At 47.0% G+C, this 17,426-nt stretch overlaps 5 protein-coding genes across 11 annotated transcripts in view; 2 read left to right on the forward strand and 3 right to left on the reverse strand.

Annotated features, from left to right (window-relative positions):
- Nucleotides 1-92: 92 nt before the first annotated feature.
- LOC122619704 (nuclear pore complex protein Nup133) lies at nt 93-4,235 on the reverse strand. Its single transcript, XM_043796790.1, has 8 exons — nt 3,972-4,235; nt 3,743-3,917; nt 3,178-3,681; nt 2,813-3,125; nt 1,919-2,757; nt 1,175-1,853; nt 574-1,115; nt 93-516 (listed from the first exon to the last, which is right to left on the reverse strand). The coding sequence occupies exons 1-8, from the start codon at nt 4,145-4,147 to the stop codon at nt 142-144; spliced, it is 3,603 nt and encodes a 1,200-aa protein (XP_043652725.1). The 5' UTR covers nt 4,148-4,235; the 3' UTR covers nt 93-141.
- A 243-nt stretch (nt 4,236-4,478) lies between these two features.
- On the forward strand, nt 4,479-7,395 carry LOC122619611 (wolframin). Of its 2 annotated transcripts, none has more exons than XM_043796637.1 (4): nt 4,479-4,611; nt 4,671-4,769; nt 4,831-6,395; nt 6,464-7,395. In XM_043796637.1, the coding sequence occupies exons 1-4, from the start codon at nt 4,548-4,550 to the stop codon at nt 7,295-7,297; spliced, it is 2,562 nt and encodes an 853-aa protein (XP_043652572.1). In that variant the 5' UTR covers nt 4,479-4,547; the 3' UTR covers nt 7,298-7,395. The 2 variants fall into 2 exon arrangements, with proteins under 2 accessions (XP_043652572.1, XP_043652573.1); XM_043796638.1 differs by having other exon boundaries at nt 4,834-6,395.
- A 147-nt stretch (nt 7,396-7,542) lies between these two features.
- Nucleotides 7,543-8,098, reverse strand: LOC122619612 (sterile alpha motif domain-containing protein 5). Its single transcript, XM_043796640.1, has one exon. It carries the CDS (start codon nt 8,022-8,024, stop codon nt 7,590-7,592), a length of 435 nt encoding a protein of 144 aa, XP_043652575.1. The 5' UTR covers nt 8,025-8,098; the 3' UTR covers nt 7,543-7,589.
- Nucleotides 8,099-8,460: 362 nt separating this feature from the next.
- LOC122620349 (glutamate--cysteine ligase regulatory subunit) lies at nt 8,461-9,660 on the forward strand. The gene has a single exon (XM_043797769.1). The coding sequence runs from the start codon at nt 8,615-8,617 to the stop codon at nt 9,470-9,472; it is 858 nt and encodes a 285-aa protein (XP_043653704.1). The 5' UTR covers nt 8,461-8,614; the 3' UTR covers nt 9,473-9,660.
- Nucleotides 9,661-11,176: 1,516 nt separating this feature from the next.
- The window catches only part of LOC122620351, a 33,423-nt gene continuing 27,173 nt past the window's right edge, over nt 11,177-17,426 (reverse strand). For all 6 annotated transcript variants that reach the window (XM_043797772.1, XM_043797777.1, XM_043797775.1 and 3 more), the window contains 7 exons: nt 17,303-17,381; nt 17,135-17,238; nt 16,937-17,074; nt 16,649-16,873; nt 16,186-16,392; nt 15,916-16,126; nt 11,177-15,853 (listed from right to left, as the gene is read on the reverse strand). In XM_043797772.1, coding sequence (XP_043653707.1) covers nt 13,381-15,853; nt 15,916-16,126; nt 16,186-16,392; nt 16,649-16,873; nt 16,937-17,074; nt 17,135-17,238; nt 17,303-17,381 — 3,437 coding nt within the window. In that variant the 3' untranslated portion in view covers nt 11,177-13,380. The remainder of the gene's footprint in view (nt 15,854-15,915; nt 16,127-16,185; nt 16,393-16,648; nt 16,874-16,936; nt 17,075-17,134; nt 17,239-17,302; nt 17,382-17,426) is intronic.

Here is a 17,426-nt window from a genome sequence, read left to right on the forward strand (position 1 = left end):
CAACTTAGTTTATAATATTTTATAATGCCTGCGTTTGAGCGACGCAACAACAAGGCAGGCAACTGTCCACCGGCCAAGAACACCAGCCATCATTTTAAATTCTTAACGTAAACTTTAATAAACGACATGTAAGGTGCTTGATTAGACTTCCATATCGTCTGGCTGTTTGAACATGTCGGCCACATACTCGTAGGTCAGTTTCAACAGATACTGGAACGGTTTCTGCTGCGGCAAGGCGCCGAGCTCCACGCTCTCCAGAAAGTCCTCCATGGGTGGCAAAAAGTTCTCCGACTCGTGGCCCATCAGTTGCGAGATTTCGATGATCTTGAAGAAGAGCAACTTTTGCATGTAATGCACTGCATTGTTGGGATCGTAGTCCGTCCAGTTATCGCGCTTTATAGCTGCACACCAGATCTTGTGCCGCATATCGTAGGGCTGTTCCACGTAGCTCAGAAGTTCTAAAGCTTTACGGAACTCTGTTTCGGTGGCAGTTTCATTTTCCTCGGCGATGTTGAGCTGTGTAAAAAACATTGACAATTATCATATTACAATAGTTAAGGTGTGCAATCTTACGTTGATAATCTCCTCTGCTTTGAGCACCTTCTGTTCTGTTGGATCAAAGCCAAAGCTTTCCAGTACGTCATGGCCCAGTTGCGATTGATATTCGACCAGCGTAAGATCTGCATTGATCTTCTCCACTTGGGCAGTTAAATCGGATTCGGCTGCCGCGAAGGCCGCCAGTTTGGCTAGCGACAGCATAGACTTCTTGCGGGCCACAAACTCCGTTTCGCACTGGGCCAATTCGTACAGTACCTTGGCAGCCCGCTCGAAGTCACCGTTGAATATTAGCTGGATCCAGCCTAGGGACGGATGGTCGCGCATGAACTGAGCCAAAGCCGTCTGGTTGCCCTTGAAGCGTTCGAAGACCTCGCCGTGCCGGTTCTGGCGCAGATGCCAGTTGATGGCAAACTGCGAGAAGTCATATTCCTCGTACTTGCGGGTGTAATCGTCCAGACGCTCTTTGTCCTGCGTCTCATCGCAGATAAGCACCAGGCTCTGAAAGTCGAGGTACTTCTCAGCCAGCTTTGCGGCGTACTCGTATTGACGATCTTTAACTGAATAAAAAGTCGAATGTAAGAAGTGTTAACTACGAATAGAATGGTAGAATACTTACTCAGCACAGAGATGAGTTCCCTTCGCTGGGCCTCAAACTGTTGCTGCAGCACATTGAACTTTTCGGAGTCGCGCACGCTTTCCAAATAAGTCCTTCGTCCGTCCAAAACCAGATCTATAAGTTCGAATATCTGTTGGTACAATTGCTGCTTTAGCTCAGTCTCGCTAACGCAGTGGCCGCCATAGCGAACGCTGATGTCAATGAGGCGAGTCAAGGTGTCACGAACACCAGCACTACCGGCCATCGCAGTCCAGGGAAGATTCTCGTACGAAGGTAGTTTGTCGCTGCTCAGCCTAAAGCTACTTGCATGCTGCTCGCGATGCCTGAACACTTGTCCCAAAACGTCTAGGACAATAGAGTTTATGTCATTGATAAAGTGGGCCACTGATACTGTGGTCTGACTCTGAGCAGCAATACGATCGTCAGCAATATCCGCTAGGGCCTCGAACACGTTCTGGAATTTTGACAACTTTACGTAAAATATATCCTGGTAAGTTAGGCTGCCATGGGGTTCCTCATCCCATAGCGCTACGGTGGCTTCGATAGCCTCTTCAATCAGCTTGGGCAGTTTGGTTTGCAAGGATCGCAGAGCCATAGCAGCCACTATCTTCTCGCTGATATCGGAGAGAATAAAACTAGTGGGCTTCAACAAATGGCTTCCGCAAGGAATTGCGTTTAACTGTAATGAAAATGATTAATTTCTTTTTAATAATACAAATAAACAACAACATTTTGTGCTTATACCTTTTCCCAAACTCCACTGGAATGCAGAAACGTTATGAAGTGCTGGAAAGCAATGATCTTGTCCCTTAGTTGATTGATAATCTGCATGGAACGTGAGCTCCCGATGGCATGCCTATTCATTTCCTGATCTCCCAGGGCCTCCTCCCATCGGGGATCAGATATGGGAATATCCTCCGCCAAATCTTCGGCGATGGTGATAACAATTCTATCCAACTTGTAAGCATCCATAGGTGCACCATTTGGATCGGCTCCAGTGACGTTGCGAAGCAGCTCATCGACGATTGTCTTAACCATACTGTTGTTGCGTTTCAGGTGATATAGGAAGGCAGCCTTTAGTTGCCCAACTTCATCGCAAAGTTCGTTGTACATTTCATCGGGATCCAGTTCGAAGAGGTGCAGATTGTTAGTGCTGCCAGTCACAGCAGACTGGTCGGGAGCTCCGAAGCTAGCATTGAACGAAGTGGGTGCATACAAATCCGGCGTGTTGCAGGAGCTCATGTTCATCATATCGGTACCATCAAAATCGCCCGGTGTAATAGAAACTAGACCGTGCGTGCGGCTAAAGAACAAGGGCAGTTGACTGCAGATGGCGGCACTCAAAATGCGATCGTCATGTAGATGGAACTCAATTTTTTCCGCCTCTAGCTCTGCTGTCGGTACGGAGTTGGACAAGTGCAGAGGATACACAACCTTGGAAGTATACAAATAGATGTGACTGCTGCCTACTACAAAACGCACGCTTAGGCAATCCTCCTCAGTCTTGGCACTAAAGAATTTATTGATCTTGAGCGGCGTGAACGATTCCAGGAGCATACTTTCTGCCTGAGCACTGCCAGTCACTAAAACAACTAATATTGTACATCATATCAAAATATGTTGTCAAAAACTTCTTACCCAGAGCGTAGCACATTTGTGGAGCGTGAGCAGCATTCACAGCTCCAGCCAGTATATAGGCTTTGTTTTTTACCAAGTGGAAGTCCAGCAGATGAAGATCGATCTCCACATTATCCGCTGGCAGCCGGACGTTCCAAAACTTTGTTTTAAACTCTTCGCGTATTCTGCGCACCATCTCTGCATCCTCGTACAGAAGGTTTTCGGTGTTTCCCTTGTTGGACAGACTCCAGCGCTGGATTGCACGATCGGAGAGCACGGCGACAATAGTTTCTCCCCTTTCTGAATTGCTCTCGCAGCACATGCCGACCAAAACCTTAAAAACACTTCTTGAGAATGTTGCCCCAAAACTGATCGCAGATACTTACCTGATCCTTGTCTGCGCCTGTGTTCATTCCAATCAAAATGGAGGCAAACTTTTTGCCAAAACCACCAAGGAAGCTAGTGGCAGGCTTGATAGTCTTATGGTGCAGTGTGTAACGCCCATTGGTGAGTCCCACCCGCAGGAACACCAGATTGCAAGTGGTTGTAACGGCTAGGTATCCCTGCTGCGTTGGAAGACTGAGCAGTTGGACAAACTCCTGACCAGTTAGGATGGAGAGATCCACGGAGTTTCCATCGTGTGCAATCGATGACCAGTACCGAACTTCTCCCGTGGCAGACACCGCTATACAGGAGGCCATTTGCTGACCCTCCGTCTGGAAAACACTAATTAGATCACTCTTGTGCCCCAGGTCACTGTAAGGCAAAGTCAATTCACGGCACTGGGCCAGGCCACCTCCACGTCTTGCCAGTTTGCCTACACGAGGTGGCGAACCCGACTTGGCCGTGTCCTTGTACTGCCAAATCAAGAGGCGTCTGCCTTGGACAACCTAAAAGAGGTAACGGTAATGATTGCTGAACTAGATTAAATATGAGTTGCTGAAATATTACCCAAGCCCAACCATTTTGCGTCACTTTGGCTGTTACTGTGCCCGCTCCTGGACCTGCGAAGGTTAGTGCCTCATTGACCACCACCGGCAGTGGGCAACCGAAGCTCTCGACCGCATTGTAATCGGATCGGATGCCGGGAATGGACTGAGTGGAGCGCACGGACAAGCTGAGTCGACTGAAAAGGGTTATTAAATGAGTGAGGAATTCCAGGCGGATGAGGAGCATATACCTGTTGGTCAGGGCAGTCTTTTTGAGGTTCCCCGGCAGCTGGGCGCAATTGGCGCTGCCGCCAAAAATTGATTTTCGCGTGCTGTCTGCCGAAGCCGCTGGCATGCTGTACCTTCGTGCGCCTGGAGAAGATTCGCGCGATATGCCGTATAATTGCTTCTGCAGATTTCTCTCCATTTCTTGTGCTGGTTATTATTTAAAAATGCTTATAAACAAAAAATAAACAACTCTTTTTTGCAACAGCAAACAATCTAGCCGGCATGTGTGTGAATCGATGATTGATGGCGCAATATCGAAATCACAGCTGAGAACCTTCGATAAGATTATCGATGAGAAGTCACGATATTATGCATATCAACTATAAAAGCTTAATTATAATAAATTAATTATGCTATATAAATAATCAATATTTTAAATGGAAAAACTAAATTTTAAGTTATTTATTTATTAACAATTTGTGTATGTTTTAATATTGGTGAGTCCATCTCTAAAAGAAGTGCTTACACGATGCCATCACTAAGTCAAGTCTAGAATTATTTCATAGTTTTTCGTAAACAAAACGAAAAACTCCACATAGATGGCCACCTGGACACAAAATGAGCCGACAGGTGTCACCAAGCGCAGGCGTTGGAATCTGGAAGGTAAATCTCAGAGCCCTGAGTGATACAAGTTCATAATGTGGAGATGTACTCCCTTACAGATCGTGCCTCATTGAACAAACTTAAGCATCACATTGCCGAGGAGGGATGTCCCCAGATGCAATACGATCTGGCCAAGGAGTTACTCGATAATGGCATAGGTGAGTGTAGGGATTCGTAGGAAAATTAATAGATTAATACTGAAGATTGCCGTGTCCCCAGTAGAGCCCAATCTTGCCAAAGGCAATCAGAACCAGAAGGCCGTCAACTGGCTGGTGAGTGCCGCACACAATGGACACGAGGATGCGGCCAAGCTGCTCCGCCAGTGTTACAACGATGGCAGCGGTATTACGGCAGAGAATGCGGACGAAGTGCGTCGCTGCCTGGCCATGACTCCTGGCGAACGAGCGGCCAGAAAAGCAGCCCGGGAGCTTTTTGCCTGCCTCTCAAATGGAAACGAGCATATAACGCCCAAGCAGCTGGAGCGCAAAATGCGGCGAATTTACAATCTGCAACGCAAGCGACGTCGACGCGACGATGAACGCTCCTCGTCGAGCAGCGAAGGAGAACAGGAGCCGGAGTGCGAACCCCTCGAAGATGTGCCCACTATTGACCTAGCCAATGTGGAGCGACGCCGCCTGATCACCGAAGCTCACCTCGTTTCGGCAGCTTCCAATTACAGTGCCGGACAAATGCCCAGCGTTAATGATGCTCTCACATTATCTGTCCCGGATCCGAGGAGCTTGGACCATGTACCCTGCTTCTACCGCATGATCTTCCACCCGCTCATCTTCTTCACCCTCTTCTACCACCGACTGCTCAACTTGATTGTGTCCATACCCAACGTCATTCCGCTTAGTGTACGCTGCAGCGTGCTCGTCGCAATCTCTTGGTGGAGCAGCCGGCACATGCTGCCCCTGGTTAGCTATTACCTCAGTCTGGGCATCATGATCTGGGCCACGTGTAAGATGCTCAAAACCAAACAACAGTTCGTGGACTTCCGCATCTGGTCGGGACTGTTTCTCAGCTATGGAGATCAGAACATCGAGGCGGACATTGCGGAGCAGCGATTTTTACGCAACAATATGAAGCCGTACCTGTACTTTTTTTGTGCCTTCATTTGCAACCTGATCGTCTACCCGCTGGTTACAGACGCCTGGCTGCCACACTCGGAGCTGACTATTATCTCTGGAGCCTTCACCTTTATCACCATGTGCGTGTCTATGTACGCCTCCTCCCACCTACTGCCTGACTGGCTAGTGATCGTTTCCTTTGCCGTAAATGTGCTTGCCAAATATCCGTACGAAATGGACGAGGTTGTGTCCACTCGCTGGCGCTTTCTTGACCTACGCGTACCTACCTTCTCATCGTTTGTCATTGGCAATGGGATTGAATTCTGCTTGAATTGCCGCACTGCCTTGTATCTCTTTATTCCTGTACTGCTAATTATGATGGCCAAGCGCTCCCGTTGGCATGGCGTCTACACATTCCTCATCCCGCACTGTGTAACGCTCAGTTGGCTGCAAGTCTGCATTGCCACCTCTCAAAGTTCCACCGTGTTTGGAGTGATGCGTGCGGCCCTCGGCTTGGCTGGAATTGTCTTATTTCTCCCTCTGTTTGGAATTGTGGCACTGCTGGTGCCTGTCTTCGTGGCCATCGATAGCTTGGGACTGGCCAGTGAGCAGCTTAGGTGGGGCAGCACAGCTCTCGCCTGCGGGCTGGTAGTTGTCCTGTCTTGCATTTTGGCGCTAAACCGAGCCACCCAGAAATACATCACAATGCTGCAGGTAAGTGTTATTTGGGATAACCAAGTTTTAAGTGCTTTTTGTTCTTATAATAACAAATACCCTTGCAGCTCATCATGGCGGTCACTACAGCGTGCTTGTTGGTCTTTCCCTATATGACATCTAGCTTTAAGGATACGCCCCGCTTTAATGCCATGCCCAGAGTGGGTCTGCACTCGCTTACCGAGTCGAATACTCTGCCCTGGGATCGCTTTCATGCACTTTGTGCTCAACCTTATTACGAGCAGCCGAACAAGATAAAGGCCCAGCTGCGTTGCTCCCATCTGAATGGAATGCCCGTGACATGGGAGGGCAGCGTCACCAAAGTGGAAATCTCTCGAGTGTCCAACTTTTTGGAGGATTTCATTGCCAACTATCTGCCCGTGTGGCTTGGCCGGATGCTGCGCTGCTTGCATGGCGAGAATATATCGCAGCACTTCAAATGCGATCCCAAATTGGATGCCCAGTGCGAGGAGTGGCGAAGCGTAATCAAGACGTTTAATGCGCAGAGCGGTAGTTGCACACTGCAGCGTTGGAATCGCTACGAGTACGAGCTGCTGGTCAAGGTGGGCACCAAAAAGGGTGGCCGACTCCTTGGCCGTTCCGCCACCACAGATGTGATCCTACGAGCTCACCATGACTTTGGGAACTTCACACGGCTCCTAAGCGAGGGCGATGTCGTACTTTTCTACGGAATCTTGCACAATTCGCGGCTTTTGGCTGACAACGTGCAGGTGAAGCTGAAAACCATCGAGTGTGTGGAATGCCGGTCGCGTGATTTGGGTACGGCCAGTATCGAGCGAGTGGTGGCTGCTTCACCCATGGATGCCCGTCTCCAAGATTTGATGAGAGGCATCAAGTATTTGTTGAACGCATTGTTGAATCCTTTAATTACATTCAAGTAATTTTCATTCTATTAAAAGACACAGGAAAATGAGTTACTTGGAAATCGCTCATCCCATTTTATTGTTATCAATAAAATATGTATTTATTTAAAGTAAAAGGTGATCCTTCTTTTAGCTGCCGCGGCATTTATAAAACTATATTGGCTGATTATGTTTAAGATTGGATGGTGTTATAAACTAGTTCTCCAATTGGCCCCTTATTGGTTCTTTGAAAATATAAAAAACCTAATCACTAAAGCTATTGTTTATTATAAAATATATACACGTTATTATATTTTTTACTTTTTTGTATTTAGTTAGATGCACTATCAGAAGTTAACTGATCCACACCTTTGACATTCAAGCCGCAAAAGCCCCAAGTAAAGCCTCTTTTGACCATCTTTGGCGGGGATGCTAGCCAATTCGCAACAGGTGCTTTTGGGAAATCCAGATTTTCCAAGCTCTTCAACGAAGCATACTCCACATCCGGATCCAGTTTCAGTTCGACATGATTGTGCAGCTCACAAGGCTCCGTGCAGATGAACTTTTCGGGTGCGTTGTTCAGGAACTGGACTCCATCGAGCAGGAGCTTTCTGTGGGCAGGAATATCCACTCCCAGCATGACTAGATCGCTGGCGATAATTAACTTGCAGCGGGCAATGCTGTCGTAGCCCCGTTCCAGAAATTTACTGGCGTACTTCTCCATGGTTAGCAGCACCAACCACTCGCGTACAGCGTGTAGACACATCCTAGTCCTATATTCCAATTTTTTAGATCTGTCAAGTTGTACACTTTGAAATGTCTTTTTGACAGCTGAGAACCGTTACACTTTACCGGTTAGATATGGCATTTTATGGCATACGTTGTCAATGATATATATTTATTTAAGGGTTGATTTTCCTTTGTTTTTAGTTTTTAAGCATATTAAATAATGAAATAATTTGGTTTCAAGTAAAAATGAAAACATAAACTTTTTTTTTCTGTAGGCTGTTTCTGCTTTTTATTAACAAGGGAACTAACTAATTAACAGGGAACTAACTTTTATAGTTAGTCAAGAACTAAATTAATAATAATACTTTTATAGGATTTAAAGTTGTATTTTAATTGGATCATGCACCCCTGGTGATGCATCGATAAGTTATCGAGGCCAATCGACTACCGCCCACCACCAGCTCTCCGCGAACGTTATTTCTCTCCCCACACTTCGGTGCAAAGTGTATTTAAGTGGCCAGGCGGTTGGTGCTCGAGAACACACGCGTTTCACCCACCTGAGAGGGCTGCAGTTGTCTTGACGGGCGCGAAAGTAACAGATACCAAATAAGGAGAACACTTGTCACTATGATACCGACCATAACGAAGAAGTATCAGAACGTGGTGATTAGCACGGGCAACATCATCACCACCGAACTGGGACAGCGCAAATCGAACGAGGAGCTGTACGACGGCCTGAAGATAACGCTCCACACCGACCCGAGTGCGGAGCGCGAGGTTGTGGAGAAGGAGATCGACCAGCTGCACGGCCGAGTGCAGCGGGCCACCCAGGAGCTGACCACCCGTCTCACGGAGAATGGCCGGAATGAGATCAGTATCGGCGCCAAGATATTCCTTAATCGCCACTCCACGGAGTGTGTGAATCAGGCGGTGGAGGAGCTGCTCAACATACTCAGTGTGACGCACGTGGACAATGTGGTGTTGGCCTACCACCCAAATGCGGTTGCCAGCGCAACGCCGGTGGCCACAACCAAATCGCCCTGTTCCGAGGGATCCACCGTCAGCAAAGCTGCAAACTGGAGCCAGCGGAACGGAAAGGAAGGAGTGGCAGAGCTGAAGGAACTGTACCAAACACTGGAGCAGTATGCCCTCAAGCAGCAGATCACCCAGCTGGGCATTGCCGATCTGGATGCGGCAGCGCTGGAGGAGCTGCACAACAGCGCCCAGGTGGCGCCCACCATTGCCCAGGTCAACCTGTCCACGTGCTGCGTGGTGCCACCGGAACTGCAGGAGTTCTGCACCGCCCACGACATCCAGCTGAACACGCACAGCGATCCCGAGCTCCTGCTGCCCGCAGAGCAGTTCGACGGACTGGCCCCAGGCTACACAATCGACTGGTCGCTGCGCTATCAGGTGCATGTCCGCTGCCGGGGCGTCCTCACCGCCAAGGGATACATCGTGGGCGCGTCAAGGTCGAGCGATTAGTTATTAGTAGCTCCCACATACAGATGCTAGGCTATAGTTTTAATGTTTGTAATGTATGCTGTGTACAGTGGTGTACTTATTGTTTGTTATACAAAACCCCAATTGAGGACTCGGAGCCGATCGATTCACTTTACTGTAAACGATTTTTAAATACTTATTCTGAACATAAAGCGTTTCAAAAACGACAATTGGCAATTGGCTATTGTGTGTCACTGGCTTCCAGCTGCTGGGGGTCAGCGATTTGAGCCCCAACCGGTTTGAATTCCTCGGCTACAAATTAAGTATACGTCCAGCTGGTGTAATTTATATGCTCTGGTCGCAGACGAGTACTCTTGGCGATTTCCTTGTACTGGCTTGTTATTTGCCCCACTAATCGCTGTCTAGGCCTCCGCTTCTGGTGGACTCAAATCTAATTAAAGGCAGACGCGTCTCGCCCGACGACCCATCCAGATCACGTGGCTGACCCGCTCGCCTGTCAATACAACAAAAATGGAATAAAAATAAAAATCCAAAAAAAAGCCCCGCAGTTGATTAGAATATTGTATACAATGGCAGATATATTAAATATATAACTGGTGATTTAGATGGTATCAGCATTAGCAAGGGTGCAACAAGCAACCACCGGCCATAAATAAATCCAGCAACAATAAATGGGAATAGTAACCAAAAAAAAAAAAAAAAAAATTAAAAAAGAATGTGGAATCTGTCGGGTTGAAATTAACTAATCAGTAGGGAAAATTTACAGCGACCGTATACGACTTGAGTTAGTTAAGTTAAGATTCGAGATTTGAGATTTGAGTGAAGGCAATATGTCGGCAAGGCCTTTAAGTGGGGCATTTAATTGACAAGTGGTGGGAGTTGGTGGACGAATGGTTTATAAATGAGCCTGGCCAGTAGGAAGGTGTAAGTTGGGTGAGAAACGGAACGTGTAATTTGGGGCTAAAGTTCAAGAGCCATGTGGCCGATTCAAATGTATGTATCTTAATAAATGTACTTGAAATACACATACCAATGGATGGGAGTGTTGTGGCAAGGGAAATACAAATACAGCGCACAATTATCGCGCCGTTTCTCCCAACAGAATGACTTGTGTGTTTCAAAAATCCCCAATAGAAAGAGAGCAAGAGCACCGAGAGATAGCTGGAGCTGACTCAATATAACTTGTTTCCCGATCTTTACAGCTCCGGGCTCATTTCGTCACTAAGTATGTGGTATCTATACATGCGATGCGATGACGCATTGGCCACCAAAATAAACATTGGCAACATGTTGCCTAAAACGTTCAAACGTTGGAAAGAAACCTCTGGAATACAATCAAATCGCTGGACATTATCTTGCCAACTGAGGAAATTTTACAGCTATTGCGGGCGTAATCAGCTCGTTATCATTAGCCATTTTTTTCCATTATTATTTAAGTCGGAATCGCATCCAAGTGCAGTGTTGTTTGATAAGCCTTGCGCCCCACAGGGCGGATACGTAACGCGGGGATTATAAAATACGTTCACTATTATATGCGACCCATCATTATGTTCCGGCTGACTTACTCAGAATGATTTTGCACTTTACTGTATGCCTCATATATTTATCTGGAATCCAGAACTTTCCACAAGCCGTCATTAGAAAAACCAAAACAAACGATTGGGATTACACCATAACAATTGTTGAGTCTTTATTAAGTTAATTGAATATTCTTTGAATGCTTCGTACCCACACATTATCCTTACCATAGCTAGTTGCCCGCACTTGTAGCTCCATATTCGGAGTGCATCGTATATATGTAGGGCCATTAACACACGATAAATGTACACAGGTAGTCGATAATGAGTTACACTTGATAAGTTTCGGCTTCTATAGATATATCTAATTACAGGAATTATCTGCGTTGATGTATTATGCATGCTCATATGCGGAAAGACTCGTTCAATGCTTTTGGTTACATTTACATTTCGCATTTTTGTGGGCCATTAACAATTAGCTACATCTACAATTGGATTGCATCGTAAAAACTAATCTCACTGAATCGCAATTCAAAATAATACTCTGTATAATTTCGCTCCATTCGAAAATCAAACGCTCTTTTTTCTTTTCTGGGGACGGACGCTGTGTCTGACAATTGAAATCGTTTAATTGGCATTCCGAATTAACAAACTGAAACTGGCCACTCAGTTTGGAACTTGTTTACATTCGTTGTTGTTCTTTCGACCATTCTGGGGACTATTCGAATCGAATCAAATCGAATCGAGGCAATTGGGTGGCGGTAATACAAATCTGAAACCGGGCTGTGAACGCAAGGGGGTCAGGTCAATATCGTGGGTATCTTTTGTGGTCAGAACTTAACTACGTTCGTTGCTGTTTGTCGAGCCCTAGGACTGGTAAACCATAGAGTAAAAAATGTATCAAAATCGCCCCTTGACGCCATCTCAAAAACAAGAAAAAAACGTACAAAAATCGTTTGTTGGTCGTAGACATCATAAATAGTTCGATATCTGTGTTATGGACTCTGTGTTGCACATTCTTTTAAAGTAAGTGTTCTTGTCTAGTTTCTCATAAGATTCAAAATGTATACTTTTCACGACCTGCGACTGCGACTCCAATCTAAATTCGACTTGTCGTCCAATGGAAATAAGTTCAAGTTAATTGGGACATTATGAGCTTGACAATGAAACTGCTTCTTTGTCTACCGGTTCACAACAATATACGCGTATCTGAAGAATTTCATCTAATTTACTTATGGTATTTCCTATTGAGAGAGTACAGAGTAGAGTAGTTATTTATAGACACATTTGCACATTGAGATAGCCACGTTAATAGTACGGTTTCTAAGTGGGGCCAACAGTTAGAGTAGATTGTGGAAATGGATTAGGAGAATGGGATGATAAAGTATAGGAATCTCGGTGAGCCAATTGCTGAGTGGAGTATATTGGTTTCGGGTTTGGAAATATCAGTGTTACAATTAATAAATACAAACATTGGAGTTTTAATTTGCAGTTGCCTATAATTTTTTTTCAACATTCAGTTGTGCCAATATATTTTTAAAAAATATCTTCCGGTTTCGTTATCATATTTGTTGCGGTGATTTTGTTTACATACTAAGCAATTGATTACAGCTAAATTATTTGTTTAATCCGATGGAATTGCAATTTTCAAGAACACACACACACATGAAAGACATCAAGAGTGACACTTAAAATGCGTATTGACATCTGTTCTTTGAGTTTCGCCATCGATTTGATTTGGTTTTGTGTTCCGTATTTACCGATTTACCGATTTAACATTTAGATCAAAAAATGTGCCCCTAAAAAATGCCACAAAAATACAATCAAAACATTTGTTTACTAAACTACAATACATACAATAAAATACATTGATGCACGCATAATATTTATATAACATTCATACATACTACTTATGTACGGGCGTAACCTTCAATACTCTAGAACAACTAACAACAATCTTTATTTGTTAATTCCGATTTGTGTGTGTGTTTGCCTGGGTAATGTCGAATGCATAACTACTGAAAATATAATACCATTTCAATTACAATTTCATCAGTTTGCCATTGCAGCATACATAAGTAATTCAGTCTAATTCTGGAATTGGTCAATGATCATTGCCCTGGAGAGGGTATAAGGAGTTGGGAATGGTGATTGGATGAACCCAAAAACAAAAGCATAACTAAATTTAACAAGAATCGGAACGGCTCATACGATAATACCGGCTAGCCGAAAAATCTCAAAAGTTTCAAAAACAAAATCAAAGGTGTGTGTACCAAATTATTTTTGCCTACTTTCGGGCACCTATATCTTAAGTTTTTAAATCTCTACAGATCTTCTTGTCACCGCTAACAGTATAGCGTGCTTCATTCCTTCGATGCTTCTCCCATTCCAGTGAGATTTGAGTCCGATTGCTCAGATCAAATGCGATTTCCGATTGGAGTGTTCGATGGCCGCCAGCAGCTCATGCTTCTTGCGCACGTACAGACGCCCCTTCTTCCAGGGATTCTGCAGCTGCAGCGGTTTGAAGTCATCTCGCAGGCAGCGTTCCCTTGCTCCAATCACCGCCACCAGGCAAAAGTTCTCTAGCATCTCGGGTCCATAGATGGGGCCATTGTTCCCCTTGAGAACCACGGCCATGTTGAGTTGCTTCACCACCAGGTTGATCACTTCGCGGGCCGTCGTCTTTGGTGTTACGTGAATCTTTAAGCTGGTTCCACTGGCCAGACCCGTACTGTAGGCGGTATAGACTTGAATAATCCCCGATGTTTGTTCTGCATTGAGACTGGAACAGCTGGCTGAATCCTCTTCGCTGCTCTGCCGTGACAAGCTCTTCATCGATGAGGCCTTCGAAGTACTGGCTACCGGCTCCTCGCCACCGACTGCTCGTAGCTCAGCTAGCGTGCTTTTCAAATAGGGCCCACCTTCGCGCAGGTTCGCACTCGATGCTGCTTTAGTCGCTGGCTTCAGGGGTTTGTGCTCCAAATCCGTTGCGAAGGCTCCGTTGCCGCTTCTCAGGGACACACTGGACCCAGCCAGGTATGGAGCCGAGTTGGAGCTGTGCACCGTAATCAAGGGATTGGTATGAGATGCGATGTTAGAGCTGGTTCGTTTGCGTTGCGCAGCTACCGCTTGCGAGTGGCGCAGTGCATCTGCTAGAGTGTCATCGGAACGAGAAGGCGGAATGGCAAACACACTGTTTGTGCTATTTCCATCTGAGGCTGAATCCACGGCAGAGTAGAAGCTCCGGGACGTGTAGGTGGAGCTCATGGAGTCGCCACTGTTCTTCCTAAATGATACTTCAGAGCATATCGAACCCGCATATTCGCTGATGTTGGAAACTTGTAAGAGTTGCTGTTGTTGCGATTGCTGCTGCGGCTGCTGCTGTGTAGGAACTTGTTTGGTTGCAGGTTCCACTGGAGTGATAGCACTCAGTTCCAGATTCTGTTCAGACTTGGAGTGTTCCGGTTTGTTCTGCGATTGATCTTCACTAGTTCCCGGACCCGGCCAACTGCCTCGTCCCTGGCCCGTCTTGGAAAACTTGCTCTCGCGGATGGGCAGCTGCAGCAGCTGTTTGTTAGCGGAACCTCCAGCCGATGTTGCTACCGATTCATCCTGTCTCTGCTGTGCAAAATCCAGAATCTCTCGCATAGCCAGCGAGGGTTGGGCGTTTTTATTCCGCGCATATGCCACCACATCCATTAGCCATCGTACACTTTTCCACACAATTGTAAGACTCGCACTGAGCTCCTGCAGCGTGGCCAAACGTTCCTTGGCCGCCTGCAGTTCACTGCTGGAGAATGCCTCGCGAAGTGAATGTGTGGCCAGTGCAGTATCCAATTCAAGGATGCAAGATAAACGGGCGTACTTCTGAATGATGGCCGACTGATAAGTGCGCAGGTGTATCATCTCAAAGGCCTGGATACTCAAGCTGGCCAAGTCATCCCTCTGGAGCAGTAACTCAGACTGGCCGGGCACAGCGCACGAGGACTCGGCGGATGGACACACCACGAGGAAACTGATGTCTGGACTGTGCTCAATCACCTCGACATCATACAGTCGGTGGGTGGTTGCATCAGCGATTTTGATGTTCATGCTGGCAAAAAGTTTGTGCATTGCATTGGTGAGATCGTATAAAAATAGGCGCTGCACCTCCGTAGTTGCTGTTCCGCCGGAAGCTGCATCTCCCCCTTGAGCGCTGAAGTCCAACGGCAGGCGTAGTGGATCGCTACTGCAACGATGAAGCACTTGCCACTCCTCGGCCGTTATGTGGCTGTTTTCGCGCACCTTGCAGTGGGGCAAGACATTCGGCGTTTTCACGGGCACTACCACCTGGATCTGGTCCATGGAGCATTGCATCTTTAGGTAGCCCAGGTAAAGACCGGGCTCCAAACGCTGCAGCGCCGCCTGTTGATAGTGCAATTGATCTCCAATCGAGGAGATGAGCAGCTCGTTTATAGTGTAGTCCTCGTGTAGAGCACCTAGCTTCTTTTGCAGCTTGCTGACTGGCACCCATCTAGAGTTTAGGATGGAGACGGCCTTTTGGCTCTTAACCGATTGCACACACGTTAGGACCACAGTGCCCTGAGCATCCCGCAGTGGTTTATAGTAAAGCTGGCCCAAATCCGTTATGCCCAGGGCCGATTGCATCTGACAGACGGCCGATAGAAGCTTGGTGCGGAAGTGGACAGCGGAGGTAAGATTGCGCTCCATATCGGAACGTAGGGACTTAACATCCTCCCAAGTGCAGGCCACTTTCATGAGCCAGTAGTAATCCATGTGCAGAGCACTGGGATAGGATTCATCCACCTCGATGACCGGTGGAAAGTCTTCGCTGGTGACCAGTACTTTATCATCGCAATGAACAATACAAGAGAAGTAAATGCCGCTGTTAAGGGAAATGAATAAATAGTAAGTAAATTCTAAATCGGAATTTCCATTATTACGTACCGTCTTAGTGTCTTTTGGAACTTGGTGGTTACCGAGAACAACTGCTTGATGGTAGTCTTCTTTTTGGGATTGCGTCGTTGGGCGCTCGCGGGATCCAAAGTCAACTCGGATACGTCGGCAGGTCTCGCCAACCGCACGGCGGTAAATAGATTGTCCAGGATTCGGTGACGACCCACGAATCGGTCCTCTCGATTGTCTAAATCCCGCCAAGCTGCACAAGAGACTTGAGTTAAGCACGGTGTCTATTTGAATATTAAAGCTTAAACTTACTTGAGGGCACCACGCTAGCTGGCACAGAGGTTCGATAGGCTCCCCATCCCTTCACATTGCCGCACGCGGCTCGCAGGAAGTAGCGACGACCCTGGGTGAGGCCCGATATGTGACACTGGGCACCCATCGTGCCGTGGAAGCTGATCCACTCCAGCAGCTCACTCTCGCCCACAACGTTGTTGAAATCCGCGCGGGTCGACCATTGTACTGTAAGAAACCAAAGTGTCAAGGTAACATCTAATATAATTGCATATAAATGCTAAAAGCCGAATGTTCATCTCTTAAAACCTTTGTGATGTGTTTCAATTTGTTTTTACCATTCTGTTAAAGCGGGTATGCGGGTAAAATTAGACAGACAACGCGAATCGAATCCAGAACCACATTCTAACCGCAACATGGCAGCCCAACCACAATCACAAGTCCCATGCCACTGCCTTTGCCACTCGACGTTCCTGCGGCTTACCTTTGAATTTCGTGCCGATGGCCCCCTCGAAGGGCTCTAGGATTTGGACGCTGATGGAATTGTCGCCAGTGACGTCGACGACCACGGAGGCGGGTGCATCTGGCGGCCTGGCCTGATCCCAGCCGAGCTGCAGGCGCCGCAGTCCCTTCACACGGCGCTCCCAGATGCCTATCTGTTTCTCCACCTCGCTACCCGTGCAGCCAGTTACCGATGCGCTTGAATTGCCTGCAGGGAACGAGTTTAGATTCTGATTAAGTGCACTCTCCAATTGACTCGACGACCACTCACCAATTATGATGCTCGAGATGGAGGGACGCGATGCAAACACCGGCGGGCAGAGGCCCTCCGGTCCACTTAGATCGTGAATTCGCGACTCGGCGTCCTTGAGCAAGCCGTTCAGCTTGGTGCCAATGGTGTCCACAGAAACTGCGGATTGAGATTGATCGATGAAAAGAACAGTCGAAAGACGAATCACAAGGCACTTACACTGAGAGCCCTCCACTGCGCCGTGCTGAAGCAGCATCCTGGTCATGGAGCGGTTATTGCTCAACACCGCCAAGTCCAGAGCAGATAGGCCATCGTTATTGATGCTGAAAAGGATTATGTAGACCGGTTACTATATGTCCAGCTTAAGTTGGAAGGATTTCAGCTCACCTGTTCACATCTACGTCGGTGGACTCCAGAATAGTGCGCGCCTTCTCCAGGTGGCCATGCTCCACTGCCGAGAACAGAGCTGTGAAGAAATAAATCAAGTAAGTACTCTGCGGCAAACCTTTTC

This window comes from Drosophila teissieri, chromosome 3R (genome assembly GCF_016746235.2).
Source record: "Drosophila teissieri strain GT53w chromosome 3R, Prin_Dtei_1.1, whole genome shotgun sequence".
Taxonomy (NCBI): Eukaryota; Metazoa; Arthropoda; class Insecta; order Diptera; family Drosophilidae; genus Drosophila; species Drosophila teissieri.